The 16,395-nt window shown below is 36.7% G+C and overlaps 3 protein-coding genes across 5 annotated transcripts; 1 reads left to right on the forward strand and 2 right to left on the reverse strand.

The window, feature by feature from the left end:
* Positions 1 to 14: 14 nt before the first annotated feature.
* Positions 15 to 2,607, reverse strand: LOC109237545 (cysteine-rich receptor-like protein kinase 10). 3 transcript variants are annotated; one of them, XM_019403864.1, is made up of 7 exons: positions 2,341 to 2,607; positions 2,123 to 2,230; positions 1,560 to 1,768; positions 1,166 to 1,376; positions 841 to 1,078; positions 598 to 748; positions 15 to 517 (listed from the first exon to the last, which is right to left on the reverse strand). In XM_019403864.1, exons 1-7 carry the CDS (start codon positions 2,510 to 2,512, stop codon positions 227 to 229), a joined length of 1,380 nt encoding a protein of 459 aa, XP_019259409.1. In that variant the 5' UTR covers positions 2,513 to 2,607; the 3' UTR covers positions 15 to 226. The 3 variants fall into 3 exon arrangements, with proteins under 3 accessions (XP_019259409.1, XP_019259410.1, XP_019259411.1); XM_019403865.1 differs by lacking the exon at positions 1,166 to 1,376 and having other exon boundaries at positions 841 to 1,112; XM_019403866.1 differs by lacking the exons at positions 1,560 to 1,768; positions 2,123 to 2,230; positions 2,341 to 2,607 and having other exon boundaries at positions 841 to 1,112; positions 1,316 to 1,376.
* On the reverse strand, positions 2,549 to 4,658 carry LOC109237529 (G-type lectin S-receptor-like serine/threonine-protein kinase At2g19130). The gene is made up of 5 exons (XM_019403843.1): positions 4,627 to 4,658; positions 3,642 to 3,730; positions 3,159 to 3,275; positions 2,670 to 3,010; positions 2,549 to 2,572 (listed from the first exon to the last, which is right to left on the reverse strand). Exons 1-5 carry the CDS (start codon positions 4,656 to 4,658, stop codon positions 2,549 to 2,551), a joined length of 603 nt encoding a protein of 200 aa, XP_019259388.1.
* A 3,596-nt stretch (positions 4,659 to 8,254) lies between these two features.
* Positions 8,255 to 12,034, forward strand: LOC109237546. The gene is made up of 6 exons (XM_019403867.1): positions 8,255 to 8,475; positions 9,365 to 10,180; positions 10,282 to 10,366; positions 10,450 to 10,561; positions 10,687 to 10,799; positions 11,723 to 12,034. The coding sequence occupies exons 2-5, from the start codon at positions 9,435 to 9,437 to the stop codon at positions 10,788 to 10,790; spliced, it is 1,047 nt and encodes a 348-aa protein (XP_019259412.1). The 5' UTR covers positions 8,255 to 8,475; positions 9,365 to 9,434; the 3' UTR covers positions 10,791 to 10,799; positions 11,723 to 12,034.
* The last annotated feature ends 4,361 nt before the right edge of the window (positions 12,035 to 16,395 follow it).

A 16,395-nucleotide genomic window follows, 5' to 3' on the forward strand; every position in this document is an offset into this window, starting at 1 on the left:
ATGATATAAGAGCATTGAAGTTTCAATCTCTCTTTGTGCCTGAAATCAAAATAATATGTCATTGTTTCCTTTGAAGAGCAGTTGTCATGTTACAATCATTTATTATATCAAATTCTATTCTAATTTAATGCATTGAGTCATGGAAGATTACCTCATACTTTAGGAAGTACTGCCAACTTGAATGTTTGGTCAACATATAACAGAAATAGATAAACATATCAGACAACTAACGAACATCAGGTGCTGTAATTGTCACCTCATTGATCGAAGATGATGTTGTTTCTGTAGTATTCAATTTGGAGGTAAGGGTAATCAATGGCTGCTTCGGGGAGGGAACTGTTGCCTCATTACTTAGCATGAACAGAATTGATGACATCGTTGGTCTGTGTGCTGCATCGATATGCAAACACAATAGTCCTATTTGAATACAGCGTAGTACTTCCTCATTGGTACAAGAATCAACTATTGTTGGATCTATCAGCTCAAAGGCCATACCGTCATTCCACAGTTCCCAGGCCTGAAGCAGGAGTTCATTGAAATGAATAATGATTTTTAGTCATAGATAAAGATTCAAATGCTTGCATCTTTAAAATTTACCTGCCGTATCAAATTTGGAGGGGAATCACTGTCATGAGATATCCTGTTCTTTTTTCCACTAATGACCTCCAATACCATAACGCCAAAGCTAAAGACATCGGATTTTACAGAGAACAAACCAGCTAGAGCATATTCAGGTGACATATAGGCACTGCATAGAAAAGGGGTTATAATGAGTATGCAAAGTATTGGTAAATGGTAAGGATGTGATGGAAAAATCCTTTCTAGTATTTGTTTGCTTACTATGTTCCAACAACTCGAAGAGTCTTAGCTTCATTTTGGTTTCCACTAAATATTCTAGCAGTACCAAAATCGGATATCTTGGGGTTCATATCTTCATCCAAAAGAATGTTGCTGGGTTTCAGATCCCGGTGTATTATTTTCAGTCTTGAGTCCTGATGAAGATAGAGTATCCCTCTAGCTATTCCAATAATGATTTCATGCCGCTTTTTCCAATCAAGCAACGACTTCCTGCTCTCGTCTAAGTGGTTCATATCAAATTTATCCAGTAAGCACTATTTGACAGGAAGAAAGAGTTAACACAAAATCAGGTGATAAGTAATCATACCAAATATGAAATAGTCTAGACTTTTATTTGGCATGTATTCATATATCAACATTTTCTCCTCGTCTTCTACACAGCAGCCAAAGAACCTAACAAGATTTCTGTGTTGGAGTTTTGCAATGAGAAGGGCCTCAGTTTTGAATTCACTTATACCTTGCCTTGATTGAGTTGATAGCCTTTTCACAGCTATTTGCTGCCCATCTGGTAATTGACCCTAGAAATTGCAAACTACTAATTTATCACACCTTGAAAACTCTATATGAAAAAGACGTAAGTTTAAACCAGTATGCATCTGGTCATTTCAAGAGGGGCTTTTTCCATGTTCCTTAAGCGTGAGGAGATTTTGGTGTTGCAGATATTCAGGTTGTTAATATATTCTCTAATGTAGAAGCAATACCTTAAAAACAGCCCCAAAACCTCCTTCTCCAAGCTTATTGTCGAGCGAAAAATTGTCCGTCGCAACTTTCAGGTCATGTAATTCAAAGAACTTCAGTTCAATGTCACTTTTCTTTTCTTGTCCCTTATTACTGGAATGTTCAGGTTTTGCCAAGTTAGTTGCTGACTCAGAAAGTAACATTTCCCTGAACTTTTTCTTTCTCAAAATCCCTGAAATAAGGTAAGGGTATAGATTAGTTTAGAAGAAGCCGAAAATACGCAGTTTTAACTTTTTATCTAGTCCATTATTCTCATAGACAATGAGAATACAGTTTCCTTTCCATGATCAACTAAACCAAAGCTAAATTTTGATAGACCCCCTGCAGTTATGTCAGGTAGAATTGACTTAAATCATTCAACCTGCAACTATTAAGAATTAGAATGTCACACGAAAATTAACGACATTCCAAAAAGATTAGGATTTGTTAATGAGCATAGACTATACGTAGAAAGATTTGGATTTGACAACGAGCATGGAGTATGTTCATAAAGCACAGAGATAGATGCTAAAAGAAAGAGATGTACCTTTTTCCCTGAGATTTCTTCTCCATAGAAAGTAACAGCATGTACCACAGACAAATATTGCTGAAGTGATGGATGCTGCTAGTGCTACCAACAGTGGTTTCTTCTTTCCTAAACAATAAGGCAGATCAAGAAAGGAGGAAAATACCATTTTTTCAGTTAAAGGGAAGCACACATTAGAACGAGATACAGCTTGAAGATACATCTTGGAAGCAGCTAACCTTTGTTGGAGCTCTCAAAAAGCTTAAGGTTGAGCTCTACTTGACTTGAATTGTTAAGTATTCTTTTCAGATCGAACAGATCGCCATTCCATAATAAGCACTGTCCACCTACTGTAAGCATAAGCATTACACGAGCAATCAGACAAACATATATGTTCACAGACCTGATCATTCCCCACTAGCATTGATTCAGATGACGAGGGAAGTTTTACATTTTGTATACGGACAAAACCTGATTCACCAAAGACATTGAAAGTAATATATTTACTATCTTTAGTTGGATCATAGCTGAAGTTGAATACACCCTTTCTTTCAGCTAGAGAAGCAACCCCTCCTTCGTCCCAAGGCCCACTCCTCCAGTTTTCCCCGCGGTTATCTAGTAGTACTAACTCACCATTTTGATTCTGGTCTAATTGCAAAGAGTACTTTCCTGTAGCCGGATCATTCATATTCCTCCAAGAAGTAAGTTTCTGGAGTGTGTTCTTGCTCTTATCAAATCCAATCCTTGCACCAGGAAGCCATGTATCTGTTGGATAATCAAAACTCTGCCACTTTATCTCAATGCCATTTGTCAAAACTAAATTTCCAGAGTCAAGAAGTACTGCCCTATTGACATCTTCTTTTGAAGCTATGGATACATTAGTACTCCAAACTCTTTGTTTAAGTGTATCTAAGAGTTTGTAGGTTTCCATCAGTCAGCTCTAGATGAGAATTATTGAATGGAGGGCGAACGGGGTTGTCCCTATTTGCTATCCAAACCACAGTTTTGGTTTTTATGTTTGAATACCATATGCCAATAAAGAGCTTATCACAATTACCTGGACAGAAGAAACCAAGTTCAAACTTCCCTAGTTTGGATACTAATGTATCTCCTCCAGAAAAGGAAAGGGAACTGCCAGGCAACAAGGCATCTGAACTAGTGTTATTGCAGCTAACTAAATAAAAGTACAAAAACAAGAGAACTAAATCAACCAACAATATCTTCATTCTCGAGTACCTGTTTTGAAAGATTATTGACAAGTCAAAGGAAGAGATGCACTCTCAAAGGAACATTCAAGTGTTCATATATTTAATATCAATGTGCTTATCAGATCATCTCAGAAAAGAAGAAGAAAACAAAATAAAAAAACAGTCTTTGAAAATTCCACCAGACCAGTAATACAACCAAACTTTCCCAACTGATCAACCACCAAAGTCCAAATATTTGAAATTTCCACAAACGAAAATATGCAATTGATGAAAAAGTCAAATAACTGGTATTATTGCAATCCTTCCACTGGAATATAATAATTTTGACAAACTAATAATTCCAGTCACTCCACTAGATGCCCCTTCCTGACACTGCTTCAGGAAAATCCAAAAACGGCTGTAAATCTTGGTAATGAATTTCCTGCACAGAGTAATTTGTTAAACTACTTCTGCTTTATTCTATTTCATATGGTCCTAAGGAGTTCCTGTTTATAAATCTTGTGTACAAAAATAGCTGTTGGGTTGAGAAGAGCTATTGGGCCGAGAACAAGTAATTGGGCCAGATTTATATGGGATCTGGGTTGAGTATTGGCCTAAGAACTGAACTGTTAAAAAGGATATGATTAGTGATATTGGGGGTTATGCCTATTGTGAAGAAAAGCGTCTGCTTCTCCTCGTCTCCCTTTCTCTGATTCTCTCCATTCTCAATAGCTTCTCATCCTTTCTTCTCTATCCTTTGTATTTCAATTTAGTATCTCTAATTCCTGTAATAGTTTTGAGTTGAGTTGTAACTTCTTGTCACTGTTGAAGTAATACAAGTACTGGAAAACTGGTTTGTTACAGCTTGTCTATTGCTTTTTCCAGCAACTGCTAATCGTCAAAAGAGCAATTCTCCCATCGAATGAAATTCATATATGATAACAACAACAACAACAACAAAAAACCCAATGGGGTCTGGGGAGGGTACGTAATGTGTACGCAGATCTTGATCCTACCTTGTGAAGCTAGAGAGGTTGTTTTCGATAGACCCTAGGCTCAAGAAATAGTAAAAAGGAAGCAACCAACAATAACAACAAGAAAAAAAAAACAAAGACACAACATGTAAAAATGTTCTACTAATTTTACATGTTCTACTAATTCTTAAATTGAAAAATCTCCACTTCAACGTTTAGTTCGTCGGAGATTGAGTAAAAATGAATAGGAAAGATGTAAAACCACATAGCTAAAAAGGGTGAATGCTATATGCTACTACTAACCAATTAAGTTAGATGGTGGAATAACACAATTCTTAGGTTATTAAACATTGGATTATGTTACCTGACAAGAAAATGTTGGATCTCAAATTCCATTCCCCTGATTATTTCAATGTGATCAATCAATTTAATCAAGTATGTTTAATCTCAAATTAGTTGGTATTGGTTATATCAATTCTCTGTAATATTCAAAAGAATCATCATGATTAGATAAATTTTACTTGACTATCAATTAGAAGTGGCAAAATGGTAAAAAAAAATTGTTATACACCCATATTATCCGTTAAAAAATGATTGGATAATGAACTTTTTAAAAACGGGTCGAATATGGATAAGAATCATATTATCCACTTAGAAAAATGGTCAACCAAATGGATAATCAATGGATAACTAATGTGTTTAACTTTTACATTTGTATAACCTCCGTATCGGAGGTTATTCAAGTTTGGGAGATCGAAGTCATATTATCCGCCGGATAACCTGTTTTTTATTTCTTCCAAGTACGGGTCGAGTCATATAAATTCGTTCTTTTTTGAATTACCTATTTTTGATCCGCTTATATCCGACCCAACTGGCCCGTTTACCACCCCTACTATCAATCATCTTCCTTTCCACGAATAACAAGCGAATTATGCTTTGGAAATTACTATTTCAGTGTGATAGAATAAAAAATTAAAAGAAAATGAAGAAAAAGAAAAAGGAAAAAGAAGAATCCAAAAACGAAAGATAGCGCGACTCTAGTACAACTTTGGCTGACCAGTTCCTCCTATGATCCTATCTAGGTAAGTGATTTTGTGGGAATTGAAGATTATTGGAGATGACTTCCCAAATTCATCCATTAATGGACGCTGGGAAAAGGAGACGACGGTCCTGCTTGGAGATCGAATTTGAATAATGAAATCTTCTCGTGCCTACTTATGTTTTTGTATGTATTTAAATAAATATAATAATGGAAGTCACTATTTTCTAGTATTGAAGAAGTTATTATGTTTCCCAAGGAAAATATTTTTCATCAAAAATAAGAAATCCTGTAAGTTATTTTCCTTATCACTGTAACCTTTAACTTCATAATATTTGATTCGTCGAACATTTTGACATTATTATAATCCTTACAACTTACGAATTTCATCAGAACACTCTCCAATTTGGTAATAATATTGAAATTTAATATATATATATATATATCTATTTCGAATTTTTCACTTACCTACCTACACTTTAAACATTTTCTAATAGAAAAAATTCCATGAAAAAATGAGTTCCATCCTCATGCCAAACAGACGTCATTGAAAATTCCTTTTGTAAGGCATTTTGACGAATGAAAAGACTGACTAAGTCTGAAATAGAATTTCCAAACAAGCAAAGATCCTGAACGCAAGTTCTAAGAAATACTAGGTAGAGAAATTCCTCATCTGACTTAGTCTTTAATTGGAATATGGCTTTCCAATATTCACCAGAAAACTTCCTTAAGAAGATATTGCATCCATGCTATAAATATCCACTCATTAACTCTGCAACAAGCACAACATCTAGCTTTTGTCATTGAGAAGCAGGAAAAGCAAAGATGGTGTATTTAGAATTTCAAGATTTGCTACCAATTATGGCCAGAAAGCTAGGGTGTGATCACACTTGATATGCAAAGGGTACAAAATTTTAATGGGATGGTGACAAGGGTGTGATCACACTTGATAGCCTAAAGAAGAACTCTGTGCTACTAGGGTTGCAAGATTTCAGTGAAGAGGAGTTAAAGAATATGATTGGGGAAGGAGATATGGATGGTGATGGAGCTCTTAATCAGATTGAATTTTGTATTTTGATGTTTAGATTAAGTCCTGACTTGTTAGGTGTGGCTCAACAATTGTTACATATATCTTCTGAAAAGAATGCCATCCACCATAAGTGATGCTGCAGTGTGTATCCTCTTTCTTTCTTTTTTTTCTTCTTATTTACTCATCTTGATATGCTGATTCACATGTAATTTTTCATTTGATTTTAAAATGTTGCACTTGATCTGCAACTTGAACTCCAACAAGTCCCTTGTCTGATAGACCATTAGGAATCAATTCCACTCCAAATTTCATATAATGTGAAGTTATTACATATTTACAAGCAAAATTAACCCGTGTTAGATCTTATGGGAAGAAGAAAAGATTTAACCAGAACTCACTCGTCTATTATTTTTCATTTATTTCTGGAACCTAGTGCATCTTTTGGTGCAGTTTCTATTAGAGTATTTGTAGTGGTTTTTGGTTAAAACTTTTTTTCCCCTCAATAGTCTCTATGAACGTGCCACGTTATTGCCCGTCAGTCATCACAAACAAACATTTAGGTAATTCTTGTAATTCATATTTTTTCTAGAAATCAGTAAAAAAAAAATGGTAATAGAAAACAGTAAATTATTTATTAGGAAGAGCATTCATTTTTGCAGAAAAATTCATCCAAAAAAATGTAATTCTTGTAATCCTTTTTATTTATTTCGACAAATTAATCAAATATTTGTTAGGAAGAGTATAGATGGATTCTTCTCACTCTTTTAGCTAATTAGCACCATGTATTTTGTACGAGAAAAAATCATACACGGTGTAGTGAAAACTCATTACATTCCCACAAAAGAGCAGCAAGCTGACCTCCTTACCAAGAGCTTAGGAAGACTGCGACATGATCACTTAATGTCCAAGATGGGATTGAATGATATCTTCAAACATCAGCTTGAGGGAGGATGTTAAGAAGTTAGTTAGTGTTAGTTGGGTAGTTAGCCAGCTGTCCAATCATGTAGGGACAACTGTAAGTTAAGTTAGTTAGATTATGTATATAACCATGCATCCTCTTCACTTGTGAGGTATCAAAAATTAATAAAACAGTAAAATTTCCATTTCCATCTTTTGCTTCTTCTGAGAACTTCTCTGCAACCATGAAGGTTCTCCTCTCTTAACAGATCAGTGATCGGCTAGAGTTTTTATAAATTTGTGATTTATGGATTCTAGAGCTAATGGATAAGTACACATCTAGTCTCCTACTCTCCTACACGGAAACAAATATGACTTTTGACTTTAAATTATCAAGTATTCAAACTCTTCTCGCAATTTTACTGGCGTCGTAGTCTTAATTACAATTTTATCTCAAATAAACTAATTTACTAAGGCTAATTTGGAGTATCATATTGTATTCGTGCTTTCATAAGAAGGCTACTATCCAAAGCATTTGTTGTCCAAGAAGAAGTTGGCTACTATCTTCTAAATCATGTATATCAAATCGTATAAAAATCAAACTCTCTATTGATTAATATTTTTTTTTGATATTCCTTAAAAGCTTTGAGTCGCAGTCTGTCGTGTTGGTTATTCAAACAGGTCTTCCCACTTCTTTGTTTGCTGCACTTTGGGATATAAATCCTATTTGATTTAGAAATGCAGATCCCACTGTGTGATTTACTATCGAAAAAGAATTTCAGCATTAGATTATTTACAATTATAGCCTTAAATTATACGGATATTTAAGGTTATAAATGTCGATTAATGTTTCAGGAATAATTTAATCATTCAATATTTATTATAAATTATTCGTGCTTTTATAATAATATAGATAGATAGTTCCGCTTAAAGCTAGACAACGGCCAAAGTTCGTTAAATATAGTAATTGAAATCAAAAGTGATCACTTTTGTCAAACTTAGATGACCATTTTGAAAGTAACCAAAGATAAGGGGCCATTTTGTCATATTCTCTTCTGAATAGCTCCCTTTTTCCTTCTTTCAAAGTGGGCAAATCGATAGTGGTTCTTCTTCTTCCTTTGCTCTCCCCTTTCTCGAAATCATACAGTTGCTATTTTGATTAGAACTGACTACACTTATTTCTTATAAGATTAAAGCAAGTAGCGACTGGACAATAGAATCCTCAGATTAAGCTTACTCTTTCTCAGGTAGTCTCTTTGTCTTTCTAACCTTTTAGTAGTATTTTGGTAGGTAGCATTGTAACAACTCCTAGCAAGGTGCTTGGTATATGTTATTACAAACTTTGATTCTCAGATTGATTAAGCATTAATTGCTGCTGTTTCTTGCCATTGGTGTCTTCATGAAGTTATATACATATTTAAAGTACCCTCGAGAGTAGTAGGTATGGAAGAATAGTCTGATGACTTGTGCACACCACATGTTTGATTCTTTGCTCGTTAGACTTTTAACCGCTAGTGCTTAAAAAATATAGCTTTTAACTGTAGCCAAAGGCACGTGTGTGTGTGTGTGTGTGTGTGTGTGTGTGTGTGTGTGTGTGTGTATAATATGTAGGAGTATATGTACATGTGCATGTATAAGTATATGTATATCACTGATTCTGGGTATTAGATGTTCTTAAAGGTTCGGTCCGCCCTGCTTCCAAGACCCCATTTATGGGATTACACTGGGTTTGTTGTTGTTGTTGTTGGTCCGCCCTACTCCCCGTCAGTAGTTCCTTTCCCTTTTCTGTTTATAGCGTTTTGATGATCATGCTCTTAATTTCTTCTATTAAGAAAGAGATTGACACTTCAAAAGAGTTAGTACTATGCTCAACATCAATATTATGGCTTCTACACCATGTTTTACTAGCTTCTCCGAAGTAGATATAGCACATAAGTTGCCAATATTAACTTTGAATGTAATTCTAGTCTACTTTCTTCTTTTTCTATTTATCTTTTAACTTTTACAATTAATATGTGCACAAGACTATGTTGTAGATGTTCGAGTGTTTAGTCTTATATGTTTTTAATCTTGTGTTGTGTACTTTAAAAGAGTTGATAAATTTGTGTTCTTAATTTTAATTGGTGTTATCAACAGGTTTCGTATTTTAGGAGTTATCCCTCGTAGAGTTTTTAATCCTCCTAGCAGAGTATTTAAGCGAGAGAAAATGGTCATCCATTCTGCATTGAGTCTCAACTTTTATGCAATCTCATCACTCTCTGTTCCTAAAGCATGGCAACAGGGTAGTTCTTGCTCTTTTGCTAACTACCTATTACCGTCTCCTTTGAAACGTCTGACTTGCTCTGCCACTTCAAGAAAGTCCGAAGAGGAACATTTGCCTGATCCTAAGCATAACTCTGGTTCAAGGCCTAGGAAAGCTACAAGGTCCAGCGAAAGCAAAGTTTCTCTTAATGAAGGCAAAGATCCCGTCAAGATCTTCCCTGCAACAATCCCTAAAAAGCCAAGACGTGGCCGCAGGAGCGAAGCAGCTGCAGTTGAGGATTTTGTTCGTGATTCACTAGAAAAGACATTTGCTTCTATCCGGGAGCAGAACTCTGAAATAATGGAAGATACCGAGAATATCCTCAAAGATAGGGTTGATGATGACACTGATTCTGATCAAAGTAGTGAAGATGAAGATGACAGCAGCAGGGATATGAAAGAAAAGAAAATGATCGTTGAGGAGGAGGATCCAGATTGGCCTCTAGATGCAGATGTTGGATGGGGAATTAGAGCATCAGAGTATTTTGACAAGCATCCAATAAAAAATGTAGTAGGAGAAGATGGAGTTGAGATCGATTGGGAGGGGGAGATTGATGATTGTTGGGTGAAGGAAATCAATTGTCTAGAGTGGGAGAGCTTTGCTTTTCATCCCAGCCCCCTCATTGTTCTTGTTTTCGAGAGATACAATCGGCAAGTGAATCTTTTTTTATTTACTAGTTGTAGTTCTTAGAGATGCAATAGGCAATATGCAAATCTTCTGTGTTCTCTGAAACATTTTCATAGTGACACAGGGCTAGTGACAATTGGAAAGCTCTTAAGGAGCTAGAGAAAGCAGCCAAGGTGTACTGGAGTAACAAAGAGCGCTTGCCTCCTCGGGTTTGTGAAACATAATCACTTGTCCTTACATTGTCCAATAGTGAACACTCTTAACTTCCCTTCCCCTTAATTATTTGGTGTAGACTGTGAAGATTGACATAAATATTGAGAGGGATCTAGCCTATGCTCTTAAAGTTAAAGAATGTCCACAAATATTGTTTTTACGAGGAAATAGGATACTGTACAGAGAAAAAGGTACTTGTCACATATTCTCTCTTTACTTTGATATAGAAATTGTAATCTCTTCAGCTAATACTTCATCATATATCATTGTCCTGTCGGATGGTTGTTACTTGGCAACTTTGAATAAATCTATGCAGACATTCGAACAGCTGAAGACTTGGTTCAAATGATAGCATACTTTTACTACAATGCAAAAAAACCTTCATGCATTAAAGATGAAGCTTTATCACCGCGGTCTTAGTCAACAGAGGTACTGATGCTGACTTGCTTAGACTTTCATTAGAAGCTCATAGATCATTGCTATCAAAAGATTTAAACTTCTATGTTCAACTCAGATTAAGTTGGCAGAAGTAGAGCCGTCAATATGGGCTTGGTACGTTGGGCCCGCCCAGCCCAGCCTGTAATTTAGCAGGGCTGGGCTAGAATTTTTGGAGCCCATTTAAAAATGAGGCTTTTAAGCCCGGCCCGAGTAAGCCCATGGCCCGTGACGCTGGGCTGGGCCGGCCCGTGGGCCTAATAAAAATACGTAGTTAAAATATATAAAATATAAAAAGTATATGACACAAAAAATAACATGAAGAGTATCCCAAGCTTAAAGTTTATTAAGCTCATCATATTAAAAGATTAAAGTCTTAAAACGTTAATTAGTTTTAAAAATTTGATGAAGATGATGTGTTGGATATTCCATAAGCGTATGGACGTTCTCTTGAATACTTTTATTTGAGTTTGACTTTTAGTGAATAAAATATAGTTTTGTCTTTTATTTTTTTAGTGTTTATTGTGATATATTGGAACAATTTAAAAGTTATTAAGTTTTGTGAAATTTTTCCAATAAGATTTTTTTAAATTTTAAATATTTATCTTTTTTAGGTTAGAACTTAGAGAAAAAATATAAAATTATATTTTAAAAAATAATGGGCCAGCCCGTGGGGGCCCGCAGCCCACATAGGGATGGGATGGGCTGACCATTATAAGGCCCATCAAAATAATGGGCTAGCCCAGCCCAGTCCATCAATTGCTAAAGCCCACGTGGGCTGGGTTGGGCTAGCCCGGCCCCGCCCTTATTCTCTAGCGGCAAAAGGATAGTCTAAGAGGCAAAGGAGCATGGATCCCTGTGTAACTGGGATCAATTGGTCGTTTTGTTCATTCGAAAATCTGAGTGTACAATTGCAGACAGAACCTTGGAGGATGACTGGTCGAAACGTCATGATGGTATTATCTGCCTGATGCCTCCAGCTGCTGATGTAACTTGCAAGTGGAAGGTTGAAGAAAAAAGGTTATATTCTATGCAGAACTTAAAGTAGCCTATGCTCCATACAATATAGAAGAGGATAGTTGGAAAGAGAAGTCTCATTTGCCATGATCTTACTTTAGTTTTATTTGCTTGTTTACATGTCATACTAGCCTAAGATGTCTATAAAATACTTTTATATGAATTACAAAAGTTCATGTCATCTTCTGCTACTTATATCTACTCTTTCTTGACCCTGCTAGCTACAAGTACATTAGGTTATTGAACCCTTCCATTTAATAGTAACCCAGAGAAATATGAATGGATAGTATATATTGGTACCTTGCTTTATTCCATCCAAAGATAGAAAGTGCAGATCAGATAAAGAAGACAGTATGTTCCTTGGGTGGGTTAACTATGTCTACTTTTATCTGTTAGGTTAGAAGAAATACTGGAGTGCTTTCTTTTCAAAAGTTTGGGTTATCACATTATCAGGAATATGCCTTGATTAAGAAATGTTATATCACTCAACATCAAACCTAACTAGGAGCATTTGCAGATAATACAGTTAACAAAACCTGAACGCTGAATAGACTCAACTAACAAACTTTCACCTAAATAACCACTGAAACTTTTTTATTACTTTCTTAGGAGTGAGGTAACCAGAATCAAAGTAGTGTAAAATATTGGATGTCAGCGCCTCACAGGTGAATATGATTTTATAAAGAGAGGATTTGAGTTCCAAAAGTGTAACGCGATTCTTGCACCCAAAGTGTAGTCTACCGGTCAATAAAGTTGGTGAAAATTATTTGATTAGGGTTCAAATCCTAATAGAAACAAAAGTACATTAGTTGATTTCTTTTCATCTACATCACTCTTGGTGGGGTCTTTTTGCGGGTAAAGTTACTCGATATTTGTGTTGATTGAAGGTAGCAGGTACTCAATAAGATAATGTGCAAGCTGGCAAAAATTTTTTTATTGATGGACAAAGAAGACAATGCGATTGAACAATAATTTTTTAACATTTATCTATTTGGGATCATAGGAATATACTGCACAACGATCCAGGCTTGGCAACTATGAGAGGTTGTCACATAGGTTTAATTTCGTAATAACAGAACAATTACAATTTATAAGGGCCCCATTTTCCTACCTATGTCATTTTCAATTTTCTTCCAACATCCATTCATTCATTCTTGTCCTTTTTCTTTTATGATGCCACAGCCATCGTAAAAGGCGTCCGTTACCCTTTTTATGTTTTGGAAAATACCCCTGCAAAGTCGCATCAATATTATCAAGTCAGAAAGAAATTAGTCTCTATTTAGAAATTCAATTGACCATTACTGCTCCTAAGTGTTGTTCTAATAAAAGCATTTTTTAGATAAGCAAGAAGTATATTAGTAGTAAAAGAAATTGATGTCCCATATGCGCATTATTCCAACATAACTCCAATAATCAGTTTCCTAACTTGATAAAGACCACGCCTAGAAACATAACATGAACTACTATTTGCAATTATGTTACCTACGGGGTGGATGTAGAGTGTTGATGATAGGTTCAATTGAACTCAAAACCTTCGACACGCAGGATAAATTTATGTATAAAAATTCGTTAAAATTATAAAAATAATAAATATGAACTCATAAACTTAAATCTATATTGGGTTCAATACTAAAACCTTAAAAGTTAAACCCATAGACTTTAAATCATGGATCGGCCTCTCGATTTACCTATCAACAAAAAGGAGATAATATTTCCCTCAATTAAATCACCATAACATTTTAGTCACGGCTAAGTCACATTTCTATTTTCATCTTTTCTAACAATGTGCAATAAAACAGGCCTCGTATGGCTTTTGCATGTACTATATTCATATTTTCCTTTTAAGCATCAAAAAAAAGAAAAAGGGAACATTCAACTTAATTAGACATCTTGATCTAACTAGTTTGAGTCACTAAGAGTGCGAGCAGCTTTCTTAAACGTATGGCCAACAAAAGGGAAAAAAAAAAAGCTTTCTTAAACCGGTGCAAACCATTAATGACCATGGGAGAAATTCAAAAATAGCCAGATTTACCACTGGTCGTTGAAAAATAGCCAAATTTCAAAAGTCATCGAAATTTAGCCACTTTAAATCTGAGTGAAAACACTGTTCAAAATCCGGAAAAATAAGCCCGCAAATTTCACGGGGGTTCCAGCATAAGTATGCTTGAACGCCCGTAAATTTTACGGGAGTTCCAGGATAACTATGCTGGAACTCCCGCAAATTTTACGGGAGTTCAAGCATAATTATGCTGGAACTCCCGCAAATTTTACGGGAGTTCCAGCAAGTATAATTGTCCAGTATAATATACTGGAGTTTGGAGCACTGGTGCTCCAGTCTCCCGCAAATTTTACAGGAGTTAGCAAAGTATACCGGTCCAGCATAATATGTTGGAGTTCGTACACAAATGCACCAGAACTCCCGTATATTATACTGGACCGGTCCCTGTTGCAGCAAAATAGTGGCTATTTTTCATTAACTTGATAAACGCTAGCTATTTTTCATTGACCAGTGTAAAAACTGGCTATACCATGATATTTTAACTGAATTGTATGGCCGATTTAATAATCTACCCAAGCTCAAGATCACAAAGAGTGAAGTAGTCACTACCAAGACATCTGATGCATGCTACCTAGAGATGTTCAAACCAAATAGAAAATTTGTATCAAATCGGAAAATCAAAATAAATAGATTAGAAAAAAAAATTAAGTTTTGTTTGATTCGGTATTGTTTACCGTGAAAATGGTAATAACAATTAAATTTGATTATGGGATTCTAAAAATACGTGATCTATTTTTATGCTGGTTGTTAAGCAGTTGATGCTATGTGTGAGACTTGGAAACGAGATAAGAGTTAGGAATAAGGTGATAGCCAAACCGATAGGTTAACAATCGGGGCCTCGAGCTTGTCGATTCGGGGGCCTCGAGGTCGATTCCGATGCTCGGTTGGGAGCTATCGAAGGCAGTTGGAAAGCGGCTCTAATAAAATCAACGAAGGCTCCTTATGGCCAATGATAAGCAATAAACGATGAACAATGAATAGAACACAATAAATATTAGCAATAAATGAGATAACGAGACCAAGAGAAAGTGTTAGGGAGCAGAGAGGATGTTCTAGTATATTTAGTATGGAGTCACCAGATGTTTACAAATGACAGGGGTTCCCCTTTATATATGAGGGAGAACATAGTATCAAAGCATTAATTACAAAGATATGGGGCAGGTATAGCCACCTACTACCTAGATACGTTTTCAGACTAGTTCACTAGGCTTTGTCAGCTCTAGTCATATGCCTTGGGAACTCCACCTTGAATCACCGAGATCGGTAATTCACACTGTCCCGGGGCTAGTCATTACTCATAACGTCCTGAAGTCGTACTGTCTCGAAGTCGATCGTCGAGGATTCTCAGAGTTGAATACTGGAAGCCCTCGAGATAGTTGTGATGCTCGTGAGATCGGGCCATCGATTTCTACCGTATACAGATCATTGTCCCAAGGTCGAGCGTCGATGAACCTCGAGGGAGGAAGCTCGACCGTAGCCTTGTAGCCTCGAGTCTTCGAGATGATCTTCTGAGGTGTCTTGATGATGAGGAATTGGACCCTCTGATTTCATCGTATACAGATAGTCACCGCGTTTCTTGGAGAGGAGCGATAAGAAACGATTTTGACATCCAACTCTTCGGACTTCCCGTGATGATGTTATACTGATGACGTCACACTCGTGACATAGGCTTTTATGGCAACTGAGGCGTCCCGCTGACTTGTCTTTTCAGCGCCTTTCAATGCACAGTCGATCCTCGTCCTTCCAAGCGATAATATCGCTGCCGATTCAGTTCCCAAATACATTAACTGTGCCTGCCGATACGTCTTTCAAGGGAATTGATGGCTCCGTCGGTTGCGCTTTTCAAAAGAGTATTGATTGCGCCCGCCGGTTACTCTACCTTTTTTATAAAATGGGGCTTTTCTGGAGCCAATTCCTCATTCAAGTGTTCTTCAATCAGCCTTTCTCCCATTTCTTCTCTCCATCCTCATCCGCTGTCGTTTCCTATGTCCGAGGCCCGTGGCCTCAAAGTTGCCTGGCGGCATTCTCACCAGTTATACCATGGCCTTTTCCCGGGGTCCCTCCTCATCGAGCGGGATTGTACCAACTTCTTGTTGTTGTTGTTGGTGTTGTTATGGTTGTTACTGCTGTCATCGTTGGCTCGAGATGATGAGATAGGGGGGCCGACTTCTTCCAACTTAGGAGGACGTTTGGACTCTACACCGCTGCTCGGGAGAGCGTTCGGACTATACACCACTGCTCACTCTCCTACCCTGGCCTGGTGTGGCACTTCATCCCCTTATCTTTCCAAGGGATAGAATGGCACAACCAGCCGCTGAACTTGCACGGCACAATGTCCCAGAAGGCGGACTTGAAGCAGCCGTGCAAGTAGGGTTGGTGCTCGCCGAATCCTCTATTTCTGGCTTCGGCTGGCTATGTCTTTTTTTTTCTGCTTCTTCTGCATCACTTTCCTCTTCTTCACCTTCCCACTTTCCTCTTATTTATCTTCGCCCTCGGAGATATTATTCTGGAGGA

The sequence above is a fragment of the Nicotiana attenuata genome, unplaced genomic scaffold (genome assembly GCF_001879085.1).
Source record: "Nicotiana attenuata strain UT unplaced genomic scaffold, NIATTr2, whole genome shotgun sequence".
NCBI lineage: Eukaryota > Viridiplantae > Streptophyta > Magnoliopsida > Solanales > Solanaceae > Nicotiana > Nicotiana attenuata.

What these genes read in the sequence shown, in the direction of transcription:
- LOC109237545 (XM_019403864.1), bottom strand. Translation starts at nt 2,512, where the DNA reads ATGATCAGGTCTGTGAACATATATGTTTGTCTGATTGCTCGTGTAATG. An exon ending in TCTAGACTATTTCATATTTG is followed by an intron (nt 1,079 to 1,165) that starts GTATGATTACTT and finishes TGAACCACTTAG; the next exon opens with ACGAGAGCAGGAAGTCGTTG. An exon ending in CTCCAAATTTGATACGGCAG is followed by an intron (nt 518 to 597) that starts GTAAATTTTAAA and finishes CTCCTGCTTCAG; the next exon opens with GCCTGGGAACTGTGGAATGA.
- LOC109237529 (XM_019403843.1), bottom strand. Translation starts at nt 4,658, where the DNA reads ATGGAATTTGAGATCCAACATTTTCTTGTCAG. An exon ending in TGGAGTGACTGGAATTATTA is followed by an intron (nt 3,276 to 3,641) that starts GTTTGTCAAAAT and finishes ACTTTTATTTAG; the next exon opens with TTAGCTGCAATAACACTAGT. An exon ending in GGCCTTGGGACGAAGGAGGG is followed by an intron (nt 2,573 to 2,669) that starts GTTGCTTCTCTA and finishes TTGGTGAATCAG; the next exon opens with GTTTTGTCCGTATACAAAAT.
- LOC109237546 (XM_019403867.1), top strand. Translation starts at nt 9,435, where the DNA reads ATGGTCATCCATTCTGCATTGAGTCTCAACTTTTATGCAATCTCATCA. An exon ending in GTTTTCGAGAGATACAATCG is followed by an intron (nt 10,181 to 10,281) that starts GCAAGTGAATCT and finishes ATAGTGACACAG; the next exon opens with GGCTAGTGACAATTGGAAAG. An exon ending in GATACTGTACAGAGAAAAAG is followed by an intron (nt 10,562 to 10,686) that starts GTACTTGTCACA and finishes AAATCTATGCAG; the next exon opens with ACATTCGAACAGCTGAAGAC.